This window comes from Gastrolobium bilobum, unplaced genomic scaffold, assembly GCF_033153095.1.
Source record: "Gastrolobium bilobum isolate Gb01-03AN ecotype WA unplaced genomic scaffold, APGP_CSIRO_Gbil_v1 utg22497, whole genome shotgun sequence".
Lineage (NCBI taxonomy): Eukaryota > Viridiplantae > Streptophyta > Magnoliopsida > Fabales > Fabaceae > Gastrolobium > Gastrolobium bilobum.
Genome location: NW_026895676.1, coordinates 79,450 through 105,188, shown reverse-complemented (window position 1 = coordinate 105,188; position 25,739 = coordinate 79,450). Strand labels below are relative to the sequence as shown.

The window sequence follows — 25,739 nt, the reverse complement described above, 5'->3', positions numbered from 1 at the left end:
GGGCTAATTGGGCCAGCCTACATGATGTGCATTGATGCCATGTAGAAAATGTGCACTGATGCAATGTGAAGGATCAGAAAAAGATCTGAGTATATATGCGAAACAGAGAGCAGAAAGTGAGAGAGAGAAAGAGAGAGAGAGAGAGAGAGAGAAGGGGGAAGGGGGGCAGAGAGAGATGGATCTGAAACAGAAACAATAACTCATCTATGAATGATTTGTTCATACAATAGTGTAATATAGAGAATATGCTAGGCTAGGATCTGAACTTCAGCAGATTCAGAGTTGAGACAGCTGTTACAAAGTAGAGGTCTGTTTGTGAACAGGCTAAGCTACTTTCTGAAGAAGCATGAGCTAACGGCATTCTCTAACATTTGACAACCTTATTAAAGCATACAAATTTACTTCTGCTTATATCTTAAATGAAAAAATTAAACACGAGAATCTGCGTACTGAATTGCAAAATTATGCAAACCAAATTCAGTTTTAATGTTAAAACAGCTGGAAACTATTAAAAAAATATAATTAAGATATAGTATTTATCCAAATGGACAGAAAAAAGGAAACAGAGGAAGAAACATGATGTAATACCGTCAATGAAGTATCTGTTCCTTTCACGTTAAGCTTGTACACAATACCATATTGGAAGATAAAAAATCTTAGACTCAGGATGGTCTCTGCTATCCTTGAACCCAAGCTCCTGATATGAGCCTGTAGACAAATGATTTATAAATATCAAGAATGCAAAAAAGATCTATAATAAACACAGACGAAGCCAAAACAGAGTTATATTAAGGGGAAGATGGTTTTTTTCTTCTTTCTTTTTTTTTTTTTTGGGGGGGGGGGGAGTTTATGGCATTGTAATTTAGCTTTTTTTTTCATCTTATCTTGACAGCAATTCAAGATCAGCAACTTTAAGAACAATAGAAGAGCCATATGTTTAAGAACAGAATGCAAAAAAGATCTATAAACATGATAAACACAGACGAAGCCAAAACAGAGTTATCTTAAGGGGAAAATAGTTATTATTATAATGCATTTTTTTTATTATTATTATTATTATTTTGGGCTTGTGGTTTTTTTTTTTTTTGTGGGGTGCGGGGTGCGGAGGGTTTATGACATTGTAATTTAGTTTTTTTTATCTTATTTTGACAGCAATTCAAGATCAGCAACTTTAAGAACAATAGAAGAGCCATATGTTATTCAAATACTCACGCACACTGCTTAACAAAATTGTGCATGCATGTTAGAAAAGGAAACTCTTGAAACAGAAAGAATCCACATAGACAATTGTAACACCATTACAACAATCCTATCCCATTACATATCTAAGGGCGGGGCATAGAGATGCCCTTAAAGACACAGGCATTCTGCTCCAACCAAAACCCTACAGAACTGCTTAAATTGCTATTGCAACAAAATTTAGGATTCTACAAAAACCATTAAAACATCTGAGAAACTTCTTCAAATGGAAATTGTTAGAAATATAATATAAAATCATTTATTCTTAACTCACGTAACAACTTAAGCTTTTGGCAAAGCAAAGCAGGTTCATGACATGGTAACAGAGACTTTATGACCAAGCGGTCTAGAATTCGATCCTTATTAACTCCATTTTTCAAATAAAAAGTGAAGTTTCAAAACAATGTAGGTGGGCCTACACATTCTTCAAGCTTGAAGTCTAAAGAACTCTTGCACGAAGGGATGTATTAGAATTATAATATAAAACAATTCATGCATCATCACCTAAGCTTTTGGGAGAGTGGGTTCATAATAGAAAGCAATGACACAACATTCACTAAGCACATCAAGCATTATTCTAAAGGAAAGCAGCAACCCAACAATGTAAAAATAAATTGGTCAATTTAGAATAAGAACTGCAAATAACAAACATATCAAAATAGAGGTCTGCGAATCTGTAATATGTCATTGTACTCTACCTATAACCTCAGAGGGAGTTTGGAATCTTTTGTGAGTTTAAATATCAAGTACCAAATTTATTAATAGCCAGGCATAAAAAGAAGGGAAAAATGTTTATCCTTTTAAATGACACAACTTATATCATTTCACTCTCACAAAGAGGCGAGACCCACACTTTTATTTTTTTTGTCAACTCTCTCTTCTCCTTTATCTATCTCTTTCTCTCTCTTAAAATGACACAACTTTACATCCTTTAAAATGACACATATTTTTCCCCTAAAAAGAAATATAAAAGCAAGAAAAACATTTAAAAACAATCAAGGCAAAATATGGAATACCAGTTCTTCTTCCCACCAAGCTTCCCAGCTTTCTTCTCCCTTAACACCAATTCCACCCCTGTAAAGTAGCCAATTTGTCCAATCCCGGAAGTCTTCCACCACCCTAAAATAACACCATAACAAGAAAAATCAGTAAATATGAGAGGTCTACCTGAAAAGTTACAAAGATAAACTTACTTTTGCCACTCAAATCCAGACGGGTTGAACAAATATGGAGCAAACAACCAGGATAAAGCCATAAACCAACTGCTTATACTCAGAAGTATGTACGAGATTGCACCTTCATTATAACCATAAGCAAGATATACTATCAACAAAAGTGCAACTTCCAACCTGAAGACAAGAAGATATAGGAATATAATGATTACATTTCAGATGAAGGAAAATAATAAACTAATTAAGGAAAATAAGATAATAATTTCTTAAAGACTGGGTGGCCTAATATGTGAGCTATCCTAACACCTATAATGTGAGAGCACTGATTTCATGCGAGTGACAAGAGTTTTCTACAGCTGTCAGCCCAAACTAAATGGTTCATATTAATACATCCAATGTCAATAAGGATTGGCTAAAGTGGTATAATCAAACTGCATTCACACAAAGGTCTTGGATGTGATTCCTGCTCGTGGTCCTTCATTGGTAGGTCATGGCATGGCTTGTCCTGAGCTTTGAATAGGACAACCTCATCTTCATCTAAACTTTTTTTACCAAAATAGTAAAACTAACATGTTAACCTTCTAGTTAGAATATATATTGGTATAGGCTGTCTATATTTTAGTATCACATTCTGTAAATAGGGCCCAAGCCCATATAATTTCTTATTATAAATATAGATCCTTGTGTAGTTTAATTAGACACACGATTCCAAGATTCAAGTTGGTACTAGAGCTCTTGATTTGGGAGTCTAGTGTTAGAGAATAATTAAACCATTAAAAAGCCCTCACCCACCAGCTTAAGCTTTTGGGTTGAATTGGTTCTTTACATAGTATCAGAGCCTCGTGTCCCGGGTTCGATCCTCACCGCCTTCCACTTTCTCTTGTGGAATTTTCTTAACACATGTAGGTAAGCCTGTGCATTGTCCACCCTTCAAGCCTATCGTGTGAGGGGCGTGTTAGAGAATAGTATAAACCATTAAAAAGCCCTCACCCACCAGCTTAAGCTTTTGGGTTGAATTGGTTCTTTACATCTAGCTTCTGCTAAACCCAAATCCTAATTAAGCTCTGCCCACGTTGCAGTGGCCTTAAACCCCAGCCACGCTTTATATTGGCAATCTCTAATCGGCCAAGCATCCAACCAGCCATTGTTCTCCTCCATCCACCACATTTCCTATTGTCAACGCTGCCAACCAACACGCAGGAAAATTCTTTGGCAAAGTTCCAATCGATGAGCATATAAAGAAAGGAGTGCTCGCTACCGATCTATGCAGCCATTGAAGTTGCGATGAAAGAAAACAGCTCATGCGCTCCCACTTGCCTTCGTTATCTCTGCGCATGAACGCCATGCGTCATCTTCTACCGATGCATGTGGCTATTTCTGGTGGTTGTTCGCCGTTGACCAAGGACATAAAAGAGCACCCAAATCTCCTCCACCCAAATCTCCTCCACCCAAATTTGACCTTCTTTGGCAGGGGGTCACTCTATTTCACATACCTCCATCTTCAGCTCTTTTTGTGCCTATTTCAGGTGTAGACTGTGAAACATTCTTTCGCTCAAATTATTCTTCACGAATCAGTAATCTTATTGCTTCCATTTCTCAACCATCTCTTAGACCGTGGATAATTGATTCTAGTGCTTCCAATCATCTTTGTGGTAATAAGGATCTTCTCACATCTCTTATCTATGCAAAATATTTATCTCAAGTTACCCTTTCGATGGCACCAAGATGTTGTTTGCGGAATTGGACAAGCACAGTCGTATCCCTCTTTATCTTTAACCTCGGATCTTTATATTCTTGGTCGTTCTTTTAATTTAATATATGTTAGTCAACTCATTTGCTCTATTCATTGTTTCTTTACCTTTCATGCAAAAATTGTTCTTAAGCAAGATCTGGGTACTAAAAGGACGATTGAAGTTGGTAGTGAGTCATGTGGCCTTTACCATCTTGTTATGCCTAGTTCTCCAGTGGCACATACCATGACAAATTCTCCAGGCCTAATTCACAGTCGTCTTAGATTTCCAAGTCTGTCCAAACTCCATAAGATGGCCCCTCATCTGTCTCGTTTACAGTCTTTGAATAGTGAGTCTAGTCAACAAGGGAAACACACGTGTTCCTCCTCCTTTGCTAGTCGTGACAACAAAAAGGCAAAGGTTCTAGGTTCCTCTCTCTCTTGTTCATTCAGATATTTGGTGCTCAAGTCAGGTCAAGTCCAATTTGGGATTCTCATATTTTGTTGATGATTACTCTTGTTGCACCTGGGTTTTCTTGATGAAGAACTGCTCTAATTGATCCCTGTCTATAAGAATTTTTGTGCTGAAGTTCGTACCCAATTTTGGAACCACTATTCGTGTTTTGCGTAGAGACAATGTGCGAGAAAATAAGGCCTCTAATCTGCAAGAATTCTTGACTTAGCAAGGTACCTTACATCAAACTATTTGTCCTCATACTCTGCAATAGAATGACATAGTTGAACTTAAAAATCGACACCTAATTGAAACAACTGGAATTCTAAAACTGCATATCAATGTTCCTCTTCATTATTGGGGGTAGGTTGTTCTTACATCATATTATCTTATAAACTGCATGTCTTTCTCTGTATTAGACAATGAAGTTCCTTATCACATTTTGTTAAAGTAGTTGATTAAAGAATTGAGCGTCTGCGAACAACCAATGAAGTTAATTTGTGACAATCATGTGGCATTACATGTTTCCTCAAATCTAGTCTTTTATGAAAGAACCAAGCACATTGAAATTGATTGTCATTTTGTGCGAGAGAAGATCCAGTCTGGGGAAATTAAAATAGCTTTTGTTACTTCTCATAATTAACTTGCAGATATATGTCCACCAGTTTATGACAAGCTTAGTGCCTATGATATATGTCAGTTTGAGGGGAGTGTTAAAATATATATAGGTTTTTATATTAAAGTATCACATTGTGTAAATCGGGACCAAGCACATATAATTTCTTATTATAAATATAGATACTTTTGTATTTTGATTAGACATAATTCTCAAATTCAAGTCCTCTCAAACAACCCATGCACATATAGCTCTTTCTCAATGAAGTAGCACTACTTCCTTACTCTACTTTAAACCCCTCATACCAATTGGAATCTCAGGTCTCCATTTTACTGACTCGCTCTAGATCGAATCTTTAACTCATTAATTCTTCGAAACAATCTAAAGCCAAAACTCTTGAAATCTATTATTTTCCTATTCATACAACTGTACTAAATAATCATGTTGTGCTAGAAATGCAACATGATAATAAATAAAGCTTAATTTGTCTTACAGACTGACAGAGTAAGCTAAGGAAGATAAAAACATGATTTGCCATATTTGATTTTCAAAAAAATCAAGAAATATAGAACAAGAGAGAGAAATAAAACGCTGATCTTGCTCCCTGAAATTCTATGCTACTTGAATTTTTTTAGCACAGATGGGAAACTGATGAGTTGAGCAACAAATGTTAGAAAGAGACAGAATTAGCAATAGTTGAATGAATTAGAATTGGGGAAACTTAATGTAGCTCAATAATCACACTATATATTCCCCTAATGTATAGTCCACCTAGAAAAACAGTGAGCCTCACCCCTTAACAAAATGACTACGAGAGTAGAGTCTGTAATTCTCTGAAAATTTGATATGGCGGACAACAAACCCACGGCCAGTAGCTTGATACTGTTGACAAATAAAAATATTAACAGTTGAGAAGAGAAATAGAAAAGAGACAACAGAAGGTAGGTAGACAAACCCTTGCACCACCATGAAGAATGGTCCGACCAAAATAATGTGTTCTTGTACCCAAAGAAAATGTGAAAAAGACAGTGCAGAGCTGGAACTGCATAGTGACAAAACTGACAATGGCCTGCAGTGCAATAAAAAAAAATGTTCAAGATAGAATCAACAAAAATAAACCTCTCCTCATTAAACCCCCCAACTTGCAAGGATAGAGTTGAGGAAATCCTTGCATGCATCCTTAAACAAGAAGAAATTTCATTATTAATAATATTGAAATTATTGCCAAATCAAACCCATTGCCCCAAACATGCAGGAACAGTAGCAAAATAAATATAATGCCACCAGGATGTACAGTTGGTCTTGGCCTTTTAGAATGGAAGTGCTCGGAATTTGTACATGGTCAGTGGTGAAAATAATCATGGAGAAAATGACATCGTAATAACAGAGTAAAGTGTTGACAGCTGAATAGTGATAGGATAAGTCAAACATGATGGTATTGCTCTAATAACATGCTGAAATTATAGGGATTTAGGTATAGAGAGGAAAATGAATATTCAGAATAATAAAATTATATTGATATTGTTGTGAATTATGTGTTAAGATGCAATAGATACTATAAAGAATCAATTCCTATTTATATTGATATTAAACACCAAATCCTAATTAAATAATGAAATTGTTAGCGAAGTATAAAAACCATTAATGTAACATCACCCAGCAGCTTAAGCTTTTGGGTTGAATTAGTTCTTTACATGATATTAAAGGTAGGTGGGTCTGTGCATTATCGCCCCCTATTTAATTCATAATTAATTAAGTCTTATGAAATTTCTTAGCACAGGATCCACCCTTCAAGGCTAGTGGGCTCTCGTGTGAGGGGACATGTTAGCGAAGTATGAAAACCATTAATGTAAACTCACCTAACAGCTTAACCTTTTGGGTTGAATTGGTTCTTTACAGAAATAAATCATGAAAAAATAAAGAAATAAGGAAACTCTACTTAAGAGATCATCTAAGAGATTTAAAACTCTTCCAAGATACAACCAAGATATCAAAAGATATTTTTCATATATTTTAACAATACAAACGCACACTTACCCTCAAGAAACCTTGTTCAAGAATGAAGCCCAAGACCATTGGCACAGCAGTGAAGACACCAATTTGAAAGAGAAACTGCGTATTCAAAGCTGCACTCAGGGCAGTGTTCTTAGTTATCCTAGCCCTTTCTTCAATGGTTTCACCGACACCAGATAGTGCCTGGAAACAGATTGCACTTGCATTCATAAGGGTAGAAATAACTGCAGCCATAAGTATTTGTTTATATTTTTTGTCCCAAGCTATACTAGCTGTGTTCTTTTACCATTCACTTGTTTTACATGCTGTCCCCTTCGTCTATTCCACTATAAATTGCTAAAAAAACTTGAAACTGAGAGATTGGTGCAAATAATATCATTAAAATAAGGAACAAAATAGTAAAAAAATGTGATATGAAACCATCTCCCACTTTAGACAAACCACAGACCTAGATCTGGTGTGAACCACAAACATTTGACACTATGAAACTCCAGAAAAATAAAGGAAGTTTTGAACAAAAGGAAAAGACAATCTGGCACAATGCATGATAATATTGAAATAATGAAAAGCTTAGATCAATGAAATCCAACTTACCAAATACGTTTTTCCATAAAGAAAGGCATATACAGTAAGCACCGTTAACTGCAATTTGATAAATAAAAAAATTCCTCAGATGAAGAAAAGTTTGGATACAAAATATACATTCTGATGATTAAAAAATTATAAGACAGGAAAAATTTCATTCCATGAGATTGTGTTAGAATGAGCGTCAGTGTTACTGTAATGTGGTTGGGCTCTCTCTCTCTCTCTCTTTCCCTCTCATATTCTACATGGTAATTAAAATTGATCATTAGCTACTATTGCATCTGCAGAAAACAATCACAACGACCAAGCCTTCTTACTCTATCAAAACTCAAGTTTTCAACAAAACCAACTAATGTGTTAGTAGATCTTCCTCTAGACACTTTAACCAGAAGAGCCTCTATTAGTTTTCTTTGCAAATAAACAGACAACCTTAAACAAGTTTCTGCCATTTTTTCCTCAATAGGCTACTCTATCTCAACATTGGCATTCATGCTATGCTTGATTTTGGGACTTGTTGTGACTCTTGCCCAAAATTTACTACCATAGAGAATCATTGTTAGGTAGCATTTTTTTTTGGTCACTGAAGCATTTTTACATTTCATCCACCTAGCGATCTCCTCATCACTTTGTAAGATTTGTTCAACTTCAAGGAGCCTCTCACGGGGGCTAGGACTGATTTTATTATTAACAAGGTGGGGATGCATGATGGGTAAGTGCTAAGAGCCTAGAATGAGGGATGCTCCCGATTTATAAATCTATCAAAACAATAAATAACTATGATGCATAAATTGCATACCATTGTACAAAAGTAGTAACCAACGGTTGTAAAGTAAAAGGACATCATCCGGAAGAAATCAAAAAGTTGTCCAAGTCTGTACACATCACGACTGAGAACTTGTTCACCATTACCACCAGAAACCTTCCCTTCGAATAATGCAATCTGATTGAGCCCAACATCTCTTCCCTTACCAACCTGTAAATTTTACTATTAGAACAGGGTTTGTTGCAGATGCATCATTAATAACGAGCCTCACCTGAATATATTCATGATGTGTAATATTTCCTTGACGTAAGGTTGAATTGAATCCTGTGTGTTAACAAGGATCAAGAAAAGAAAAGTGAGAATGGGAACAAAAATGAAAACACTGCAGACAGTGAATCTGAAAGTGTGATTATATTTTCTGATCTATCCTGTACATGGATTTGTATATTTGTAGACTAGGATCTAAACTAGAGTCCAAAAATAACTCTAATAGAATTTGTTAGATGCACTTACAACCTTCTAGAAAACAGTTAAAAGTCTGTTTGTGGAGCAGACTAAACCTACTCCAGAATAAGCTAGTCCTAGTACTAGATGGAACATAACTAAGCTAAGCAATTCAGCTTATTTTCTAACAATTACATTGGCAATAAACTCTCTTTATAACTTACTCATTAATGCAGTGCAATGCAGTGTTACTTGAAGTCATGTTGTTAGGATGATTTCTGTTTTTGAAATATGGACAATGCTCAGACCTACCTATCTTGTACTGAAATTCAATTGTTTATTAAAAGAACAGGACTGACAAGGATCAAATTCTAGAACATTTGATGATAGAGGCTTTGATACCATTAGGGTCGACCCACTGACACGGCACAAGAAATTGGTGTTTGGGTCAATCCTTTTTCAAATTCATATTGTTTTCGTGTTAAAAAAGAAACTGACATGAAAAAATTCATGTCGCATTGCGTGTCAACCCGGAAACACAAAATTGACCCATGTAAAGAACCAATTCAACTTAAAAGCTTAAGGTATTGGGTAAGGTTACATTAATGGTTTTATACATCTCTAACAAGCCCCCCTCACACGAGAGCCCATTGGGCTTAAAGGGTGGATGATGCATCAGGCCAAGCCTACCTGTGCTAAGAAACTCCACAAGACTTAATTAATTATTAATTAAATAGAGAGCGGTGAAGATCGAACCCGTGACACCAAGGCTCTGATACCATGTCAAAAACAAATTCAACCCAACAGCTTAAACTATTAGGTGAAGCTACACTAATGGTTTTATATATCTCTAACAAACCACATTAATCTTCTTAAAGGTTATTAGTCTTGTGTTGTGTCAACACGATAATAGTGAAAGCAACATTAAGTATATATGTTATTCAGCATACACGATATTAGTGAAAGCAACAATTCATTGGATTTGATTTTCACAATACTATAGTTTAGGACAAAAATGTGAAGGGATTTGATGGCTGCAATAGGGGATAGCTCACATTTTTTTAATAAAATACTTTCTTCTATATTCCAAAGTTGTTATCCAAAAGAAAAGTACTCTTTGGCACTGTTCTAATTGGTAAAATTAATTATCTTTATGGTTCATTGCAGTTCTTAATAAATTTTGAATTGCTATTTATTAAGTATGACTTCAAGTAGTGATGTTGTGTTGAAGCTCTTTTGGCCTCTAGTTTAGGAAATTGTTTGCACAAAACTGTTGTTGGGAATAGATAAGATGTTGGATGGAAACATGGTGTTCCAATTGAGGGAGATATAAGAAAAGTAAAATGCAAATATTATGAGAAGGTAGTGACCAAAGGTATTTACTAACTAAAGCATAATTTGGCTGGAAAACAAAAAAACGTTGGAGTACGCAAAGTGGTGCCCGAAGAAATCAAGAAAAAAATGTTGGATATTATAACTGGATTGTAAAAAAATTAATAAAAAAACTTATCACACAACTAAACGAAGAAGAGACTGATTATGAAATTGAAAAAAGAAAAAGGGATGAAGGTGGTGGGTCTAGTATTTTCAAGAAAAGCACAAAAACTACTCAAACAACCATCAACGCCATACTTAAGAAGAATGTGAGAGAGGAGGAATGCCTTGACATATATTCTTTTATTTACAACAATATCATTCCTTTCAATGTGTTAAATTGTGATAAATTCAAAAAGATGTGTGAATCTATTTTAAGACATGGATTGGGTTTCAAGCCAGCATCATACCATGAGTAAAGTAAAATATTTGAAGCAACAATGTGATATGACAATGTCAACTATTGAAGAACACTAAGCTCAAAGGAAGAAAACGGGATGCACAACAATGTTTGACGGGTGGACTAATAAAAGAAGAAAAATAAAAATTTTAAGATTATTGATGAAGTGGTTAAGGAGGTTAGTGAAGAAAATGGTGTCCAAGTTGTGACAGATAATGCTACAAATATAAAGCTGTTAAGAGGGTTGATGGAGAAAAGAAAAATGTTGTATTGGACACCTTGTGCAGCACATTGCATTGACTTGATGTTGGAGGATATAAAGAAAAAGATATTGGCTCACTACAAAACAATTTCCAAGGCAAAAAAAGTACAACTTATATTTATTCAAGGACTTTTCTTATTTCTTTATTGCAGAGCTTCACCAAAGGAAAAGATTTGATAAGACCCGCCAAGACTCGCTTTGCCACATCTTACTTGACTTTAGGATGCCTCTAGAGAACAAACTTCCACCGATAAGAATGTTCAACTTTGATTAATGGAAGGGTAGCTATTAGAGATATATAAAACCATTAATGTAATCTCACCCAACAACTTATGTTTTTAAGTTGAATTGATTCTTTACATAGTATCAGAGTCTCGGTATCACGAGTTCGATCCTCACCGCCACCCATTTAATTAATAATTAATTAAGTTTTGTGGTGTTTCTTAGCACAGATAGGTGAGTCTGTGTATTGTCCACCTTTCAAACCCAGTGGGCTCTCGTGTGAAGGAGTGTGTTAGAGATATATAAAACCATTAATGTAGCCTCACCCAACAGCTTAAGCTTTCGGGGTTGAATTGGTTTTTTATAGTAGCCTATTTGCAAAGTTAAAGGATTAAAAGCTTATTGAAGATGTGATTATGGACAAAGAGTTTTGAAAAATCATTGTCATTTGTGTCGACAAGTGACTCCATAGGCCTTTGAATGGTGCACGCTATTTCCTTAAACCCAAACTTCATTATTCTCCTTCATTTGAAATGGAACTTGAAGTAAAACTTGTACTATATGATTGTATACAAAGGATGGTGGGGGATCTTGATGGTGTAAGTGTGAGTGATAAGAAACTTTAAAAATTCAAGTATCAAATAGGTTTTTTAGTGAAGCCATTAGCAAGGAAGGGAGTTGAGTCCAAAAGTCAAGCAACATGGTGGGAATCTTATGGGAATAAAGTTACATAGCTCTGAAAACTTGTTATTCGTGTGCTAAGCTTGATAAGCAAATCCTTTGAGTGTGAGCGAAGTTGGAGTGCCTTTAAGATGGTATAATTTGATTAATTTCAATAATTCTAAGTATGGATTGTATTTCGTTTCAAACATGAAACATATGATATGAGTTGTGTATTAATTGCTTTGTATTTGTTTAGGTCCATACAAAGAAAAGAAATAATTTAAAGCAGAAGACAATGAATGGTTTTGTTTTTGTGATAGCTAACTGAAGATTGGCTAAGAAGAAACCTAGACAATTTATTGAATATAAGATTGTGGAAAACAAAGAAGATTTGGAAGATGTAGAAATAGACCAATTTGATTTGGATGCTCCTTATGAAGAAGACTTGAACGAAGTTGAAGAACGGGAGCATTTTCACTTGAATGATTTGGACATTCCTAATTGTGTTGATGAACTTGTTAAAGGAGGAGTGGAAGAGAGGATACTGCCATTCATGATTTTAACTTGAATGACTATTTAAATTAGAGATGTTGAACTCTTTTCTTTCTTTTGTTGTTTTTGACTTTTGGTTTTATGTATTGTTAACTCTATTGTTATTGGGACTTATCTTCCTTGACTTATGCTATAGGTAATGAGTCTTAGGACATTTGCATTATATTAATGAGTTTGACAATTGAAATAAGTTATTTTACAAACATATATATGGTTAATTTTGTATCTTAGGTAATACGATCTTACGATCCGTGTCAATCCCACGATTTACGATCCTACCACCCCTTCCTGATCTTGCGTAAGATCTCAATCTTAACATCGATCCCATCCATTCTGATGGCATAATAAGTAATCTATGAAGAGAAGTGTCATGCACATTTACCCAAAAGACCATACAACATCGCATCTATTTTAGGTTTGTAGCACAACTTCCAAAATACAATTGTGTTTGCTCATGCCAGACAAACAAAAATTCTCACACCCCATGAGTCAAAATAAAGATGCAACAGATCTTCGAACTAACCAAGGGCAGAGCGGGGTGGAGAAGATATGGCAGAGCAACCATACTCATTTCCCTTTTTTTAAAAACCAAGTTAGAGTTAGTCAGCCTAAAATCTTATATTCCACCAAGTTTATAAAATACCATACCACCGGCAATGTATTTGAATTACTATACTATTTTTTTTTGGTTAGTAACATAACTATAATCACCAAATACAGATAACTTTCAAAATAAAATTGAAAGGTAGTTGTAATAATTATAATTTCAACTGTTTAAAAAAACTTTCATTTTAATGGTAGGATTGGTAACTAAAGTACAACATTGTGACATTTTGTTCCTCAATAGAACTGCCAAAATCCTATGGAGCAGAAGCAACAGCCATACCTGAGTAGATGTCTTCACTAATGTTGATAACACGAGAAGCCTTGCTGATACCACCACGGGTTATGTGGAACAATCTATCAAAAACATCAGGATGCCCATAATGCATACGGACCCTGAACAGATCATAATTAACATATTTTAGCTTCAATTAGTTTCAATTTCGGAAAAACAAAAAAACCATTATTTGATGTAGATGGGTTTACTTCAAAGGATTTGCTAAAACCCGTTGGCCCAAAGTCACAAAACTAGTTTCTTGATTGGACATAAATGAGGCCAAAGATGAGACACTGCATACAGTAACAAAAAAATTACTCAAAAATATAAACACCAAAAAGTCAAAAAAATAAACAATATACAGGATTTAAGCCACACATACCTTCCGGTAAAGACATGTTCTCTAACACCAAGTATGGTAGGAGGACGAAGCCCATGATCAGAATGAAATTCTTCGAGAAGATTTCTCATCTTCAAAGCCTCCTCAAAATAGTTATCCTGTAACCAAATTCTAGTAAGCTTCGCAACTCAAGCAACTGCAACCAAAATATAAATTGAAACTTGGAATTCTGAATCTTAATATTTTAACTCGTATAAATATTTACAATTTAAGACTAATAATGTTGATACAAAAATCCAAGAGTTTTTGGCACAAAAATCCAAAGGTGGCTCTACCACCTTGAATAATTACACTGGGAAATTTCATAAGTAGCTCCAACCATTGAAGGCACCAGCAGAACTGCTATGCCCAGGCCTCCCAGGTTCACTGGAGGCCACCATCAGCATCACCTACACACACTTTCTATCATCTGCATCACAGCCTAGCTGCCCAGCATGCTCCCGTGACCATGTCCAACACCTAGACCGCTTAGACAACACAGCCCACTTTGTCATTTATGACCACGCCGCTCCCTCTTAGCTACTTCCCAGTTCTACATATGAGCGACCCCCTTAATAGAAAATATGTTTATACAGGAGTCAAAGGTCATTCAGACTACCGCTCTAAAGGACAACAAAAACAAAACCGTAGCGAAGGGCAAGCCCCACGTAAGACATACCCACAGCTTGACAAATGGGATGAAGACTTGCTTATCATGACAGAATTGTGAAACTCATGACATCATAGGTTAGTCATAATTGCATGTTCTTACCCAACCCTCAAGATATTTGGGACGTCCTCTGGAAAACTTACTCTATGAAACAGGACATTGTTACTTGTTACAAATTGAAAACAAGGATTTTTCCTACCAAACAAGGCTCCCTTTCTATGACTGACTATCACGACACTCTTAATGGCTTGTGAATCGAGTTGGACAAATACCAAAATCTAAAAATGAAGTGTAGTAAGGATGGTGCCACCTTGTCCAACTTTGTTAGACAGGATCGCATATTCGAGTTTCACTCCAGGCTAAATTCTATGTATGAACCTATTAATGTTAAGATTCAAGAAAAGCAAAAGCTACCTACCCTGTCTACAGTGCTCTACATTATTCGGAGAAGAGTTATCGAGCAATCATGCTAGATGTCAAACCCACGGAAGGGTATGCCTTGATAACGGCCAAGTCACTAAACAGGATTATTCCCCACCTCTTCTAGACCTAACAAATACAGTCACGACGACCAACATTTGTTTCTGTCTTCAAGGAAAGGAACAAGTTCTTAAAAAGAAAAGGTGGATTCAAAAGTAACCAAAGAGGCCAAGCCTATTTTACATCACCAAAATAAACCACTCTTGGTGAGGCCTCAAATGAGTTTAATGGAATTGCTACTCTAGGAAGAGATGAGTAGGGGTGACTCAAGAACCTTATGGAATCATTCATAAAGAACTTCGACGCTTGTTCTCATGCTAAGACTAGTAAGAACATATGGTATCAATCTTTTATTGCTTCTTTCATTGATTCTAGTAAATCATGTTGGTTCCAACACCTTGTCTAGTTTTGATTATAACAAACAAGTGAGGCCAAGACTTCTAACAATTTCTAGAGTTTCTTTAAAGTTTGTCGCAGGATTTTATATGTGAATTGCTTTAAGAATTAAAATCTCAAGAGAATAAGGACTGCATGAAGATATCACAAACATGATAGTGTAATACCCCAAATTAATAATAATAATATAATAATAAAATGTAATAAAATTAATTGTAATAATAAAAATAAAAATAAAAATAAAATAATATTAGTATGTGTATCTTAATTCAGCAATATCTTAGTTAATAAGAATGAGTCAACAAATGAGTCAATCATGAGTCAGAGATATTCTGAGCCATAAGAAACCTAAAAAGAAAAGGAAAATAATCCTAAGAAGAAAAAGAAAAAAAAATAATTTCAGGAAGAAAAGGAAACAAATTCTACAAAGCCGATATCGTGAGCCTAACTTAGAAAGGAAAACTTCAGCTATAAATAGGGGCTTAGTCTAACAAAACCAAATTACTCCCAATTCTCTCCTTCTCTTCTCTTTATTCTTATTCCTTCTCTTCTCCTTATTCTTCTTATTCTTCCCAACCCTCTTCAATTTCTATTATTTCCTTTTGGATACCAATTGTGTTTCAAGAATCACTCTCCTTCAAAGGGATAAATTTTTAAAACTTGAAGATCTGTGTTTCCCCTCAAGAATCACTCTCGTTCCAAGGGATAAATTTTTAAACACGGAGACCAGGTAATCCTAATCCTTAGGGATTTCAGGATGGTTTCATTTTAAATATGTTAAGTAGCCCTTAGAATATTTAAACTAAATTATTTTAATCTCCAGAAATTAATAGGATAAATTATATAATTATTTTTGGTATAACCCTTTAATGATAACAAGTAGAAATAATGAATAATTGATATGATTGGATTATTTGTAATTGACATGATGATTGGATTTGAGCTTTACTCTAATAGATGTTGAATATTTGAATTATGAAATCCTTGAATAATTTCAAAAATTATTGATATGATGATTGGATTTGGGCCTTTCTAGATGTTGAATATTAGAATTATGATATTCTTGAATAAATTGTAAAATTATGATGCCCTTGAGCAACTGATATAGAAAATATATTAAAGAAGAAATTTTCAAATATGGTATTTGTGACAAGATTGAATGTTCCTGATTATGTGTGATTGTAAAAAAAATAATGGTGGGAAGATAGCTTTTGAGATGGTATCTCCTTAAAGTGATGAACACAACCTTTGGGCTTTATGCCTTTGATATTATTTGATGTGACAACGATGTTATTCTTACTTCCCAAAGTGGTATCTGGCAACAGGGACTCCCGGGATACTAGTAGCAACTTTGGAAAGAGGTATGCACACTAGGATTGATGTGTTAATGATGGCCAATTTTGACTATACGTGGCTGGCAACAGGGTCTCCCGAGTCGCATGGGTAGGCTGGCAATAGGGACTCCTTGGTCTACCATGATTCTCTTCCCACTAAATGAACTTAAACATGATTATAATTATTGATTAACTAATGACTATCCTCCTTGTGTTCTGGATTGGGATTATCAACTTTTGCTGACTGTTTGTGTTTTGTGTGTGCAATGATCCTTCGGAGGAGCAGAATTATAGCGAAGCAGGTTGCAAAGGTTGGAACTAGGTTTAGGATTTAATAAATGCATGAGATATATTTAGATTTTGAATTTACATTTTAAAGTTTTAAATATTTACATTGAATATAATTTGGAACAAGATTATGATAAAGTTTGCCTTGCACTTGTCCCTGTTATAGGTGCGGCGGTAACATTTTTCTAAATTAGTTTTAGATTAGCTTCCACAGTATTTATAAGATCCTAACTAATAATTAAATGTGAATTTTGGCAAATATGTTATTACAAAAATATTTATAAAAATTGTTAGAAATTTGTGGGTGTTACAGGTAGGTTGTACTATCTCCTCCAACAAAAACTTATTTACAATATATCATAAAATAGCAACCCTAAAATAATTATAAAATATCACATAAATTATAAGTAAGAAAAATCCTTAATCGTGTAGTGGGTCAAAGCCATGGAATAAACCACATAAGACAAAATGACTTAAGGACAGGCGTAAATAAAGAGAGTATAACACGAATCCTTATCAATCAACATAATTTATTTGGATGAAACTAATCAAATATAGACAGCTGTTAAAACTGCTATTACCTGATTCATGTCAATCGTCTGGACTGCATTTCCACGGGTGAATATAATCGCATGATTTTGATTCTCTGGCTTACCTTCACCAAGTTTGGGATTTCCTGCTAATTTCACTGAGTATACTTCCTGAAACATGAAAAGACTTCAATTAAGGGAGTGAAGAATATTGAAAGCAATCTGATTCAATAAAGGGAGGCAAATATAGTAAAAGCAACCTGTAAAAAACAAATTCAACCCAAAAGCTTAAGATGCATTTATGGTTTTATTTATCTCTAACACGCCCCTTTACACGAGAGCCCATTGGGCTTAAAGAGTGGATGATGCATCAGGTTCAGCCTATTTGAGCTAAGAAACTCCACACGACTTAATTAATTATTAATTAAATGGAGGGCAGTGAAGATCGAACCCGTGACACCGAGGCTCTGATACCATGTAAAGAACCAATTCAACCCAAAAGCTTAATCTGTTAGGTGAGGCTATATTAATGGTTTTATATATCTCCAGCACAACCTAAGAAAATTATTGTTATGCATTTCAGTTATGCAACAATAGTAAAAGCAACCTACAGATCCCAACCCAACCAATGAAAAGTTTATTGTTATGCATTTCAAAAATGATACACATGAAAAAATTATATACCAATTGTTTATTTTTGAAATAAATGAATCTAAAATACAGATAAACCTAGCACATAGAAGCCAGAGGCCATCAATAAAGCATACGAGGTAGGCCAAGTTGAATCTAAAAACTAAAAAGCACTGACAAAAATTATACATGAGCAGTTCTAAGATTATATGGCATGCACAATTCTGATAAATCATCCACTTTTCCATTTTTTATATTACCCACCATTCCTGTACTTTCACACCAGAAAAATAAAACCTTTTTTCCACATTTTTTAATAAAAGAAGAAATTCATTAGGCCCAATCTCTCAACATATCTGTTAGGGAAACCTCTTAAAAAGACCACATTAGGTGCCTATAGTGATGAGTACTCTACAGGTTATTTTGCCACGTTACTTCTTTCATCAAAACAAAATCACCGCAAGGAGTTCTGATCAGCAGCTTATACAAAAACAATTGACCGTAGGTGGTATTGATATCATTGTTACTTTGAACCTTATTTGACATTAATTCACCAAATTAAATTTCAAATTAACCATAATAACTATTTATTGTTTCAATTAACAAGGGAAGAAAATTTAATTAGATAGTCTCTAAAGGAATATGCAAACACATTAAACAACAAAATTCTACTGTCCCTTAGCATATTTGCCAAACAAGATATTATGTTTTTGTTTGGCAAGAAACACACTCAACATACAAAATTCTACAGTCCTCTCGTATATATGCCAAGAAAGCTATTACAGTTCAGTTTGGCAAGAAACACATCCAACAGAAAGAAAGGCCGTTGGAAACTCAGGTAGTAGCCTCAATTCAGTTTTGCAATGATCTAATTAGGAAGAAAATTTAAAGTTGCTAGCATATTAATCAACTCAGGTCTTCGTTCAAACAAACTGCACCGTGTTTCCAAATTAATTACTAACAAATAGTTGGATTATATATTAAGCCCAAGAAAAACTGTAAAGAACCTTGGGATACACCACCCCAAAAGCTAGCTCCAAGGGTGGGAGTGCCCAAGGCCTTATAAACTCCACATTAGTAGCACATACAACCAATGTGGGATTATATATCTCAACACGCCCACTCACACGAGAGCCCATTGGGCTTGAAGAGTGAACAATGCAACAGGTTCATCCTACCTGTGCTAAGAAACGCCACAAGAGAAAGTGGGGGGCGGCGAGGCTCTGATACCATGTTAAGAACCTTGAGGTCACCATCCCAAAAGCTAGCTTAAAGGGTGGGAGTGCCCAAGACTTTATAAACTCCACATTAGTTGCACATACAACCAATGTGGGACTATATATCTCAACACGCCCCCTCACACGAGAGCCCATTGGGCTTGAAGAGTGGACAATGCAACAGGCCCAATCTACCTGTGCTAAGAAACGCCACAAGAGAAAGTGGGAGGCGGTGAGGCTCTGATACCATGTAAAGAACCAATTCAACCCAAAAGCTTAAGCTGTTGGGTGAGGTTACATTAATGGTTTTATATATCTCAACACGCCCCCTCACACGAGAGCCCATTGGGCTTGAAGAGTGGAAGATGCAACAGGCCCAGCCTACTTGTGATAAGAAAGTCCACAAGAGAAAGTGGGGGGCGGCGAGGCTCTGATCCCAAGGTTCTTTACATGGTATCAGAGCCTCGCCGCCCCCCACTTTCTCTTGTGGCGTTTCTTAGCACGGTAGGATGAGCCTGTTGCATTGTCCACTCTTCAAGCCCAATGGGCTCTCGTGTGAGGGGGCGTGTTGAGATATATAATCCCACATTGGTTGTATGTGCAACTAATATGGAGTTTATATATCTAAACACGCCCCCTCACACGAGAGCCCATTGGGCTTGAAGAGTGGACAATGCAACAGGCTCATCCTACCTGTGCTAAGAAACGCCACAAGAGAAAGTGGAGGGCGGCGAGGCTCTGATACCATGTAAAGAACCTTGGGATACACCACCCCAAAAGCTAGCTCCAAGGGTGGGAGTGCCCAAGGCCTTATAAACTCCACATTAGTTGCACATACAACCAATGTGGGATTATATATCTCAACAAAAACAATAAGCATTGAAACAAAGTGATTGAACCATTAACCCATTCTCAAAAAGATTAAAAAACTAGACTAAGAAGCAGAAGCAAAAAAAGCCAGGTAGATAGTTCATAGTGAAAACACCAGCCAATGAACAGAAGGAGGACATACTGAAGTATATAACAAGTAAAGAAGAATGGCACCTTGTCTTTCCCATTGATATCAGATTTCACAAGCTTGGAGTAGTATTCTGTGTTCACTTTTCCATCTCTTAAAGTTTCAACAACATCAATGAACGCAACACGAAGAGCTTCATTTCTAAAAGAAAAAATAATTGAAAAATTAGATGAAGCTATAGACTTAAGCATTTGAATAATTAAGAAATCAAGCAGTAAATAGCTAACACATGAAAGTTAATCCCTGAAATTGCCGGACCCACCTTTGCATAAGTAAAGCAATATCAGCAGCCTCGGGCTTCTGCTCTTCTTTCTGCTTACCATAAATTTGACATGTCACAACATAAGTGAACTTAAGATCTGCCTGAGCACGTGCTTCAGGGGATAAATCAAAGCCACGGGTATCAGTCACTTCATCATAACCAACTGCAGCTTCCAAATCTAAATTAAATGAAAAAAAAATAGATTATAAACATAGTAACATAAAGGAAAAATATGAAAGAGTTTTATGTCCTTACCTGCTGCTGTTGTCCTCTCCAAATAGGTCTGAAGCATCAGTGCTTTCCTATAATACATCATCCCCCGAACTGTGCATTTCAAACAATAAAGAAAAAAAAAATTACCTTCAATAAGATTGGGAACAAAAATCTTTCAAGACAAACTTTCAGAGGCTTAAGTTCAAAGACTTAGGCAATGTTACATAGAACACTAGTTCGAGGTTATTTTAGGTCATTCCTTATTATCTTTCCAAACATTGTATAATAGCATTTATCTACGCTGCCTGACTTGCTTTTGATATCACAGTATTCACAAATTTTCTTATTTCTCCCTTCTAAAAGCAGCAGTCTACTCGACCAACACTGTTAAACAATATTTTCCATTTTATTGACATAATACGTTTGGGCTAACTTCATACTTATTGTAGAAAAGGATTTGTGAAAAGCTTGAGGGAGCTCCTTGAATTTATGGATAATTTACAACCTCTGACAATAGGAAAATAAGGAAACTAGGAAATTAGTAAAAATAACATCAAATCACATCTCATAAGTGTTTTCATGCCAACCCTCCTCTGTTCCATGCTGACCCCAATTAATTTGGGATAAAATGTTGTTAATATTGATGTTGAACATCAAATCACATCCTAATTATTTTACAATATCCTAAATAGAAGATATGAGAAGTGTTTTACTAAATAGGATAACCTAGAGGTCATATGTCCAATTCTTGCAAATGCAAGATAAGGCTGCATATTATAGACCTACACAGTGGGTCTGCCCTTTCCTAGACACTTTTTTTTTAAAGCACCCTTTCCTAGACTCTATGCATAAGGAAGCTTTCCTTCTTTTATCTTGCTATAACTATGATGCGTTACTTATGCTTATTTGAAAATTAAAATGACAGCAGTTTTAAAGCAGAAATGCAGTGCAATAAGAAATTTGAAGAGCTCAGATTGACAGGAATATAAAACATTACTGAACTACCTTTGAAATTTTTTAAGGATAGAAGTGGCTCGATCAAAATAAGGTATCCGGCGTCTAAGAAATACAGAAAAGCAACAACATAAAATTAAGTACAGCAGCAAAGATATTGATAAACATTACCTGTTCTGGACAATGTTTGCCCCCGGTAAGAAGCCCAGAATCGCAGTTCAAGGACATCACTATCACTATCATAAAGCTCAGATTCTAGTGCATTCTCATCACGGCCAATTCGGGCAAGAAAGTTTTTCCACTCATCTGCAGTGAATAGTAACGAGAATCAATTAATGAATAAAAATAAAAAAATATAAAAGTTATTAGATAACAACTCCAATTTGAGGAGGAAGTAATATAGATTATTTTATTAATTAATACTCGCCAGATTAAAATTAGGGATCCAAAATAATTGTGCTGGAAACAGGCCAGCCCTATAACCCTCCAGCTTGCAAGTTCTAATTAATATTTTGGTTAATTTATCCGTAGGTCTTTGTGCCTATATTTAAGTTTGTAATTGGGACTTTTTCATTTTGCAATTAGGTTTTTCATTTCAGGATTGTTTATTATTATTCATTTAAGGATTTTTCAATTATTAGGTTATTCCAGCTTAGAATGTTCCTTCCACTCAAATATCAAATAATATCTATATAAAGAAAAATATCAATTCATATAAAAGTCAAAAGCGTCACCAATGTATAAGCTGAAAGTCTGTTTACAGCTGTCAGCCCCCACATAGCTAAACACCCTAATAAGAAATTCTTATTCTAAGATTTAATAAGATAATCCAAAACACAATAAAATCCCTAATAACGTAAAAATAAACCCAATCTAATATCACTACTGTTACAATATTCTAACAGCAGGTTGGATTTAGAGACTCCAATTAAAAAATTTCAAAACTATTAAGGACCCAACTATTTTTATTTTAAAAAAAAAAAAACCATATTGACCCAATCACAAACGTTTAAAATCCCTTAGGTTATTGAAACCTTTAACTGAGTACCCGGATCCAACCTACCATTACAGCAATATAATATTACTTTAACAATAGGACTTAATTAGAAGCTCTTAAAAATTAACAGGACTTAATTAGAAGTTTTTAAAATTATATTAGCCCATTTGTAAACTTATAAAGTAAAAGGACCTTTCTGAGCATTCCCAAAAAGTATAGGCACAAACATATTAATTTAACATAATTATTTTCAGGCAGAAATCAGACCACCCTTCTTTGGCCTGTGAGAAAAATAATAATTAATTAAATCCGGCCAGCCCAAAATTAAATCAGGCAAGAACATTTAATCCCCAAAAGTAACTGAGGTGTGCAAAGGTTTTCTTGGGCCATATGGATATTGGCCGTCGAGTGCGAAGAAAGAAGGGAGCTTGATTGCAAGACCTTTGTCCTTTCGAGCAGGGACAAAAGTCAGCCCTAGTGATCCAATAGTGCCGAGTGTAAGGGCCGTATCTCAACGGATAAAAATTACTTGAGATAACAGGTTGATAAATATTAGAGATATAAGCTTTGCTTTATTGCCTTATTTCTAGTGTTTGGTGTATGTAGATATGTTACTACTAGTTATATTAGATCATTTCCTATTTGTCAGTTTGTAATTAGTTTCTTGTTACTAAATTTGTTAGAACTGATGACTCGGCCTTCAGTCATCCTCCAGCTCTATAAATAGAGCTTTCATGTAATGATCTCAGTTAGTTCAAAATACTCTCTCTCTCTCTCTCTAGATTATGCCCAGCAGGTAATACATATAGCTGGAGCAGAGATAGAGCCAACCCAATTAGTTTTGAGAAAGCAACATAAAATCAACAAGGTCATCTAATTATAATCTGATATTCAGGTTGAAGCAGAATGAATTAAAAACTACCTGGATATATCTTCTGAAGGTAAAACAAAATTGATATGCCATCCTCATTTTTCTTTAGCAGTTCAGCCATGCTATAAAGCACAGTCTCAGAATAATAAGGAGTGAAAACACTGCACAAAGTGAAGAAAAGATAAGCACAGAAACAATACGCGGAATAATTTATTCCAAGATAAAACATCTACCTAAAGGATAACATCTCTCGAACTGGCTTAGCAATTGGCATCTTCATAAAAAGAGAATTTGTGAAAAATTCCAGCCTTCGCCTGGCCTCGAGATTTTTAGGAATGCTTGAGGCAGATTCTTTGATAGTCAGCAGTGCATGCAATCTTTTGACTTGCACTCTCTGCATATACCCAATAGTTAGTAAATTCGTAGACAAGGTATTGGCACACAAATATAGAAAAATATGATTAGGGCATACTAAGTCCATATTCTTTGGCCATTTCAACTTTTCAAACAAATGCCCTTCATCCCTAGCTTTGGTCAGTAAACTCCATGTGTCATAGTTCTCCCTAGATAAAAAAAAAAAAAATCAACATTAATATAACAGCTAATGAAACGAGGGGAGAAGAAATGAAAAACCTGACACAGGAAAAGGAAGAAAGAAGAGGGAGGAGAGGGGGGGTGGACTATTTGAAAAATCAACACAACCATACAACAGCAACTATGACAAACCTCAAATTTATTGTAAGTACATCATGTCGCACAACATCATACAGATCCTGAACAGCCCTAACTGCGCCTCTTTCCAGTTCAGGTGTTTCAGCCTCTTTCTATAAAATGTCAACAAAATGATAAGTTCAAACTTCAAATGTTAATTACACTACCACATAAAAGGCACCAAATTGCAAAGAGAAATATATTGATATGCACAGCCAAAATTCATATACAAGAACAAACAAATCAAATTACTAGAGATAACTTATATAGCTTGTAGTTAAGCTTGTTTTTATATCATTTTCTGCTTTCTGGTTATTGGTTACCATACTACTAGTTGTATAGGATTACTGCCTTGATAGGCCCTGATAGTTAGTTATAAGTTTAGTTAGAAGCTGACTCAGATTTGAGTCAGACTTCAGCTTTACAAATAGAGCTTCGGTGTAACTATTCGTTGTATCTGAAATCTATATTCATAATGGATCTCTATCGTTTTGTCTCACTTTCTCTCACTCACCAAACACTAATATAGTATCAGAGCTTTCTTATTAAAGGCCTGACCCATTTCTTCTTCCACTCATGGCCTCCGCAACATCTTCGTCTCAAAAAATGCAACAGCAACTCTCGCAGTGCACCAATGGAGAACAAAGCTCCAGCACAGTTCTACTACCAGATTTCGGTTAAACTCCCTGAATATAACTATTTGTTTTGGAATCAAATAGTTGAACCAATCATAACCTCACATCAGCTCCACTGATTCCCAGTAAATCCAAAGATTCCATTTAAGTTTCTCTCTGACGAAGATAGCGATAGTGAACGCTCAATCCAGAGTATGTCGAATGGCTTACCCAGGACCAGATGTAACTCACCTAGCTGCTGTCGACACTTGCTGAGTCAGTGGTGACCAAAATACTGGGAGTAAGGCATTTGTATGAAGCTTGGGATAAAATCCACAAGCTATTTCATGGAATCATGAAGTCCAAAGAGAGGCATCTCAGATCTAAATTTTGTTCGATCGAGAAAAGCTCCAAATTGATTCTAGAATACTTGTCAAGGATCAATACATTCTGTAACTCGCTAAAAGCGATCCGAAATCAACGCCAAAAGAGGAGCAGATACAGTACATTCTTGAAGGTTTGCTTTCTGAACGTAATTCCTTCATTCTAAGCATTCATGGCAGCGAGAAGGCCTATGGTATGCATGATCTTGCAATTGAGCTAATGGCGCATGAGCAGCTGCTACCGAAGCAAAGTGAATCATTACTTGGTGACCCAACCTTTGTGAACCTTACTCAGACGTAGAACCAAACACAACAAAAAAGCTCCGTTTGCCCCTAATTTACAGAACAATGAACAAAGCAAGAACCAGTCACCTAGTTATCATGACCCTAGCTCCTCAAATGCTGCAAATAGAGTCAGAGGTAG

The 25,739-nt window shown here is 35.5% G+C and overlaps 1 protein-coding gene across 2 annotated transcripts in view; it reads right to left on the bottom strand.

Moving 5' to 3' along the window:
- LOC133289189 (callose synthase 9) overlaps nt 1-25,739 on the bottom strand; it is a 60,916-nt gene that overhangs the window by 8,118 nt on the left and 27,059 nt on the right. For both annotated transcript variants that reach the window (XM_061487074.1, XM_061487083.1), the window contains exons 30-50: nt 24,334-24,431; nt 24,080-24,170; nt 23,841-24,001; nt 23,659-23,768; nt 21,911-22,045; nt 20,828-20,896; nt 20,573-20,750; nt 20,337-20,451; nt 17,497-17,616; nt 13,751-13,866; nt 13,578-13,661; nt 13,375-13,487; nt 8,843-8,895; nt 8,605-8,781; nt 7,818-7,865; nt 7,248-7,406; nt 6,166-6,279; nt 6,004-6,092; nt 2,433-2,588; nt 2,256-2,358; nt 589-708 (exon numbers count right to left, since the gene is read on the bottom strand). In XM_061487074.1, coding sequence (XP_061343058.1) covers nt 589-708; nt 2,256-2,358; nt 2,433-2,588; nt 6,004-6,092; nt 6,166-6,279; nt 7,248-7,406; nt 7,818-7,865; nt 8,605-8,781; nt 8,843-8,895; nt 13,375-13,487; nt 13,578-13,661; nt 13,751-13,866; nt 17,497-17,616; nt 20,337-20,451; nt 20,573-20,750; nt 20,828-20,896; nt 21,911-22,045; nt 23,659-23,768; nt 23,841-24,001; nt 24,080-24,170; nt 24,334-24,431 — 2,409 coding nt within the window. The remainder of the gene's footprint in view (nt 1-588; nt 709-2,255; nt 2,359-2,432; nt 2,589-6,003; nt 6,093-6,165; nt 6,280-7,247; nt 7,407-7,817; nt 7,866-8,604; nt 8,782-8,842; nt 8,896-13,374; nt 13,488-13,577; nt 13,662-13,750; nt 13,867-17,496; nt 17,617-20,336; nt 20,452-20,572; nt 20,751-20,827; nt 20,897-21,910; nt 22,046-23,658; nt 23,769-23,840; nt 24,002-24,079; nt 24,171-24,333; nt 24,432-25,739) is intronic.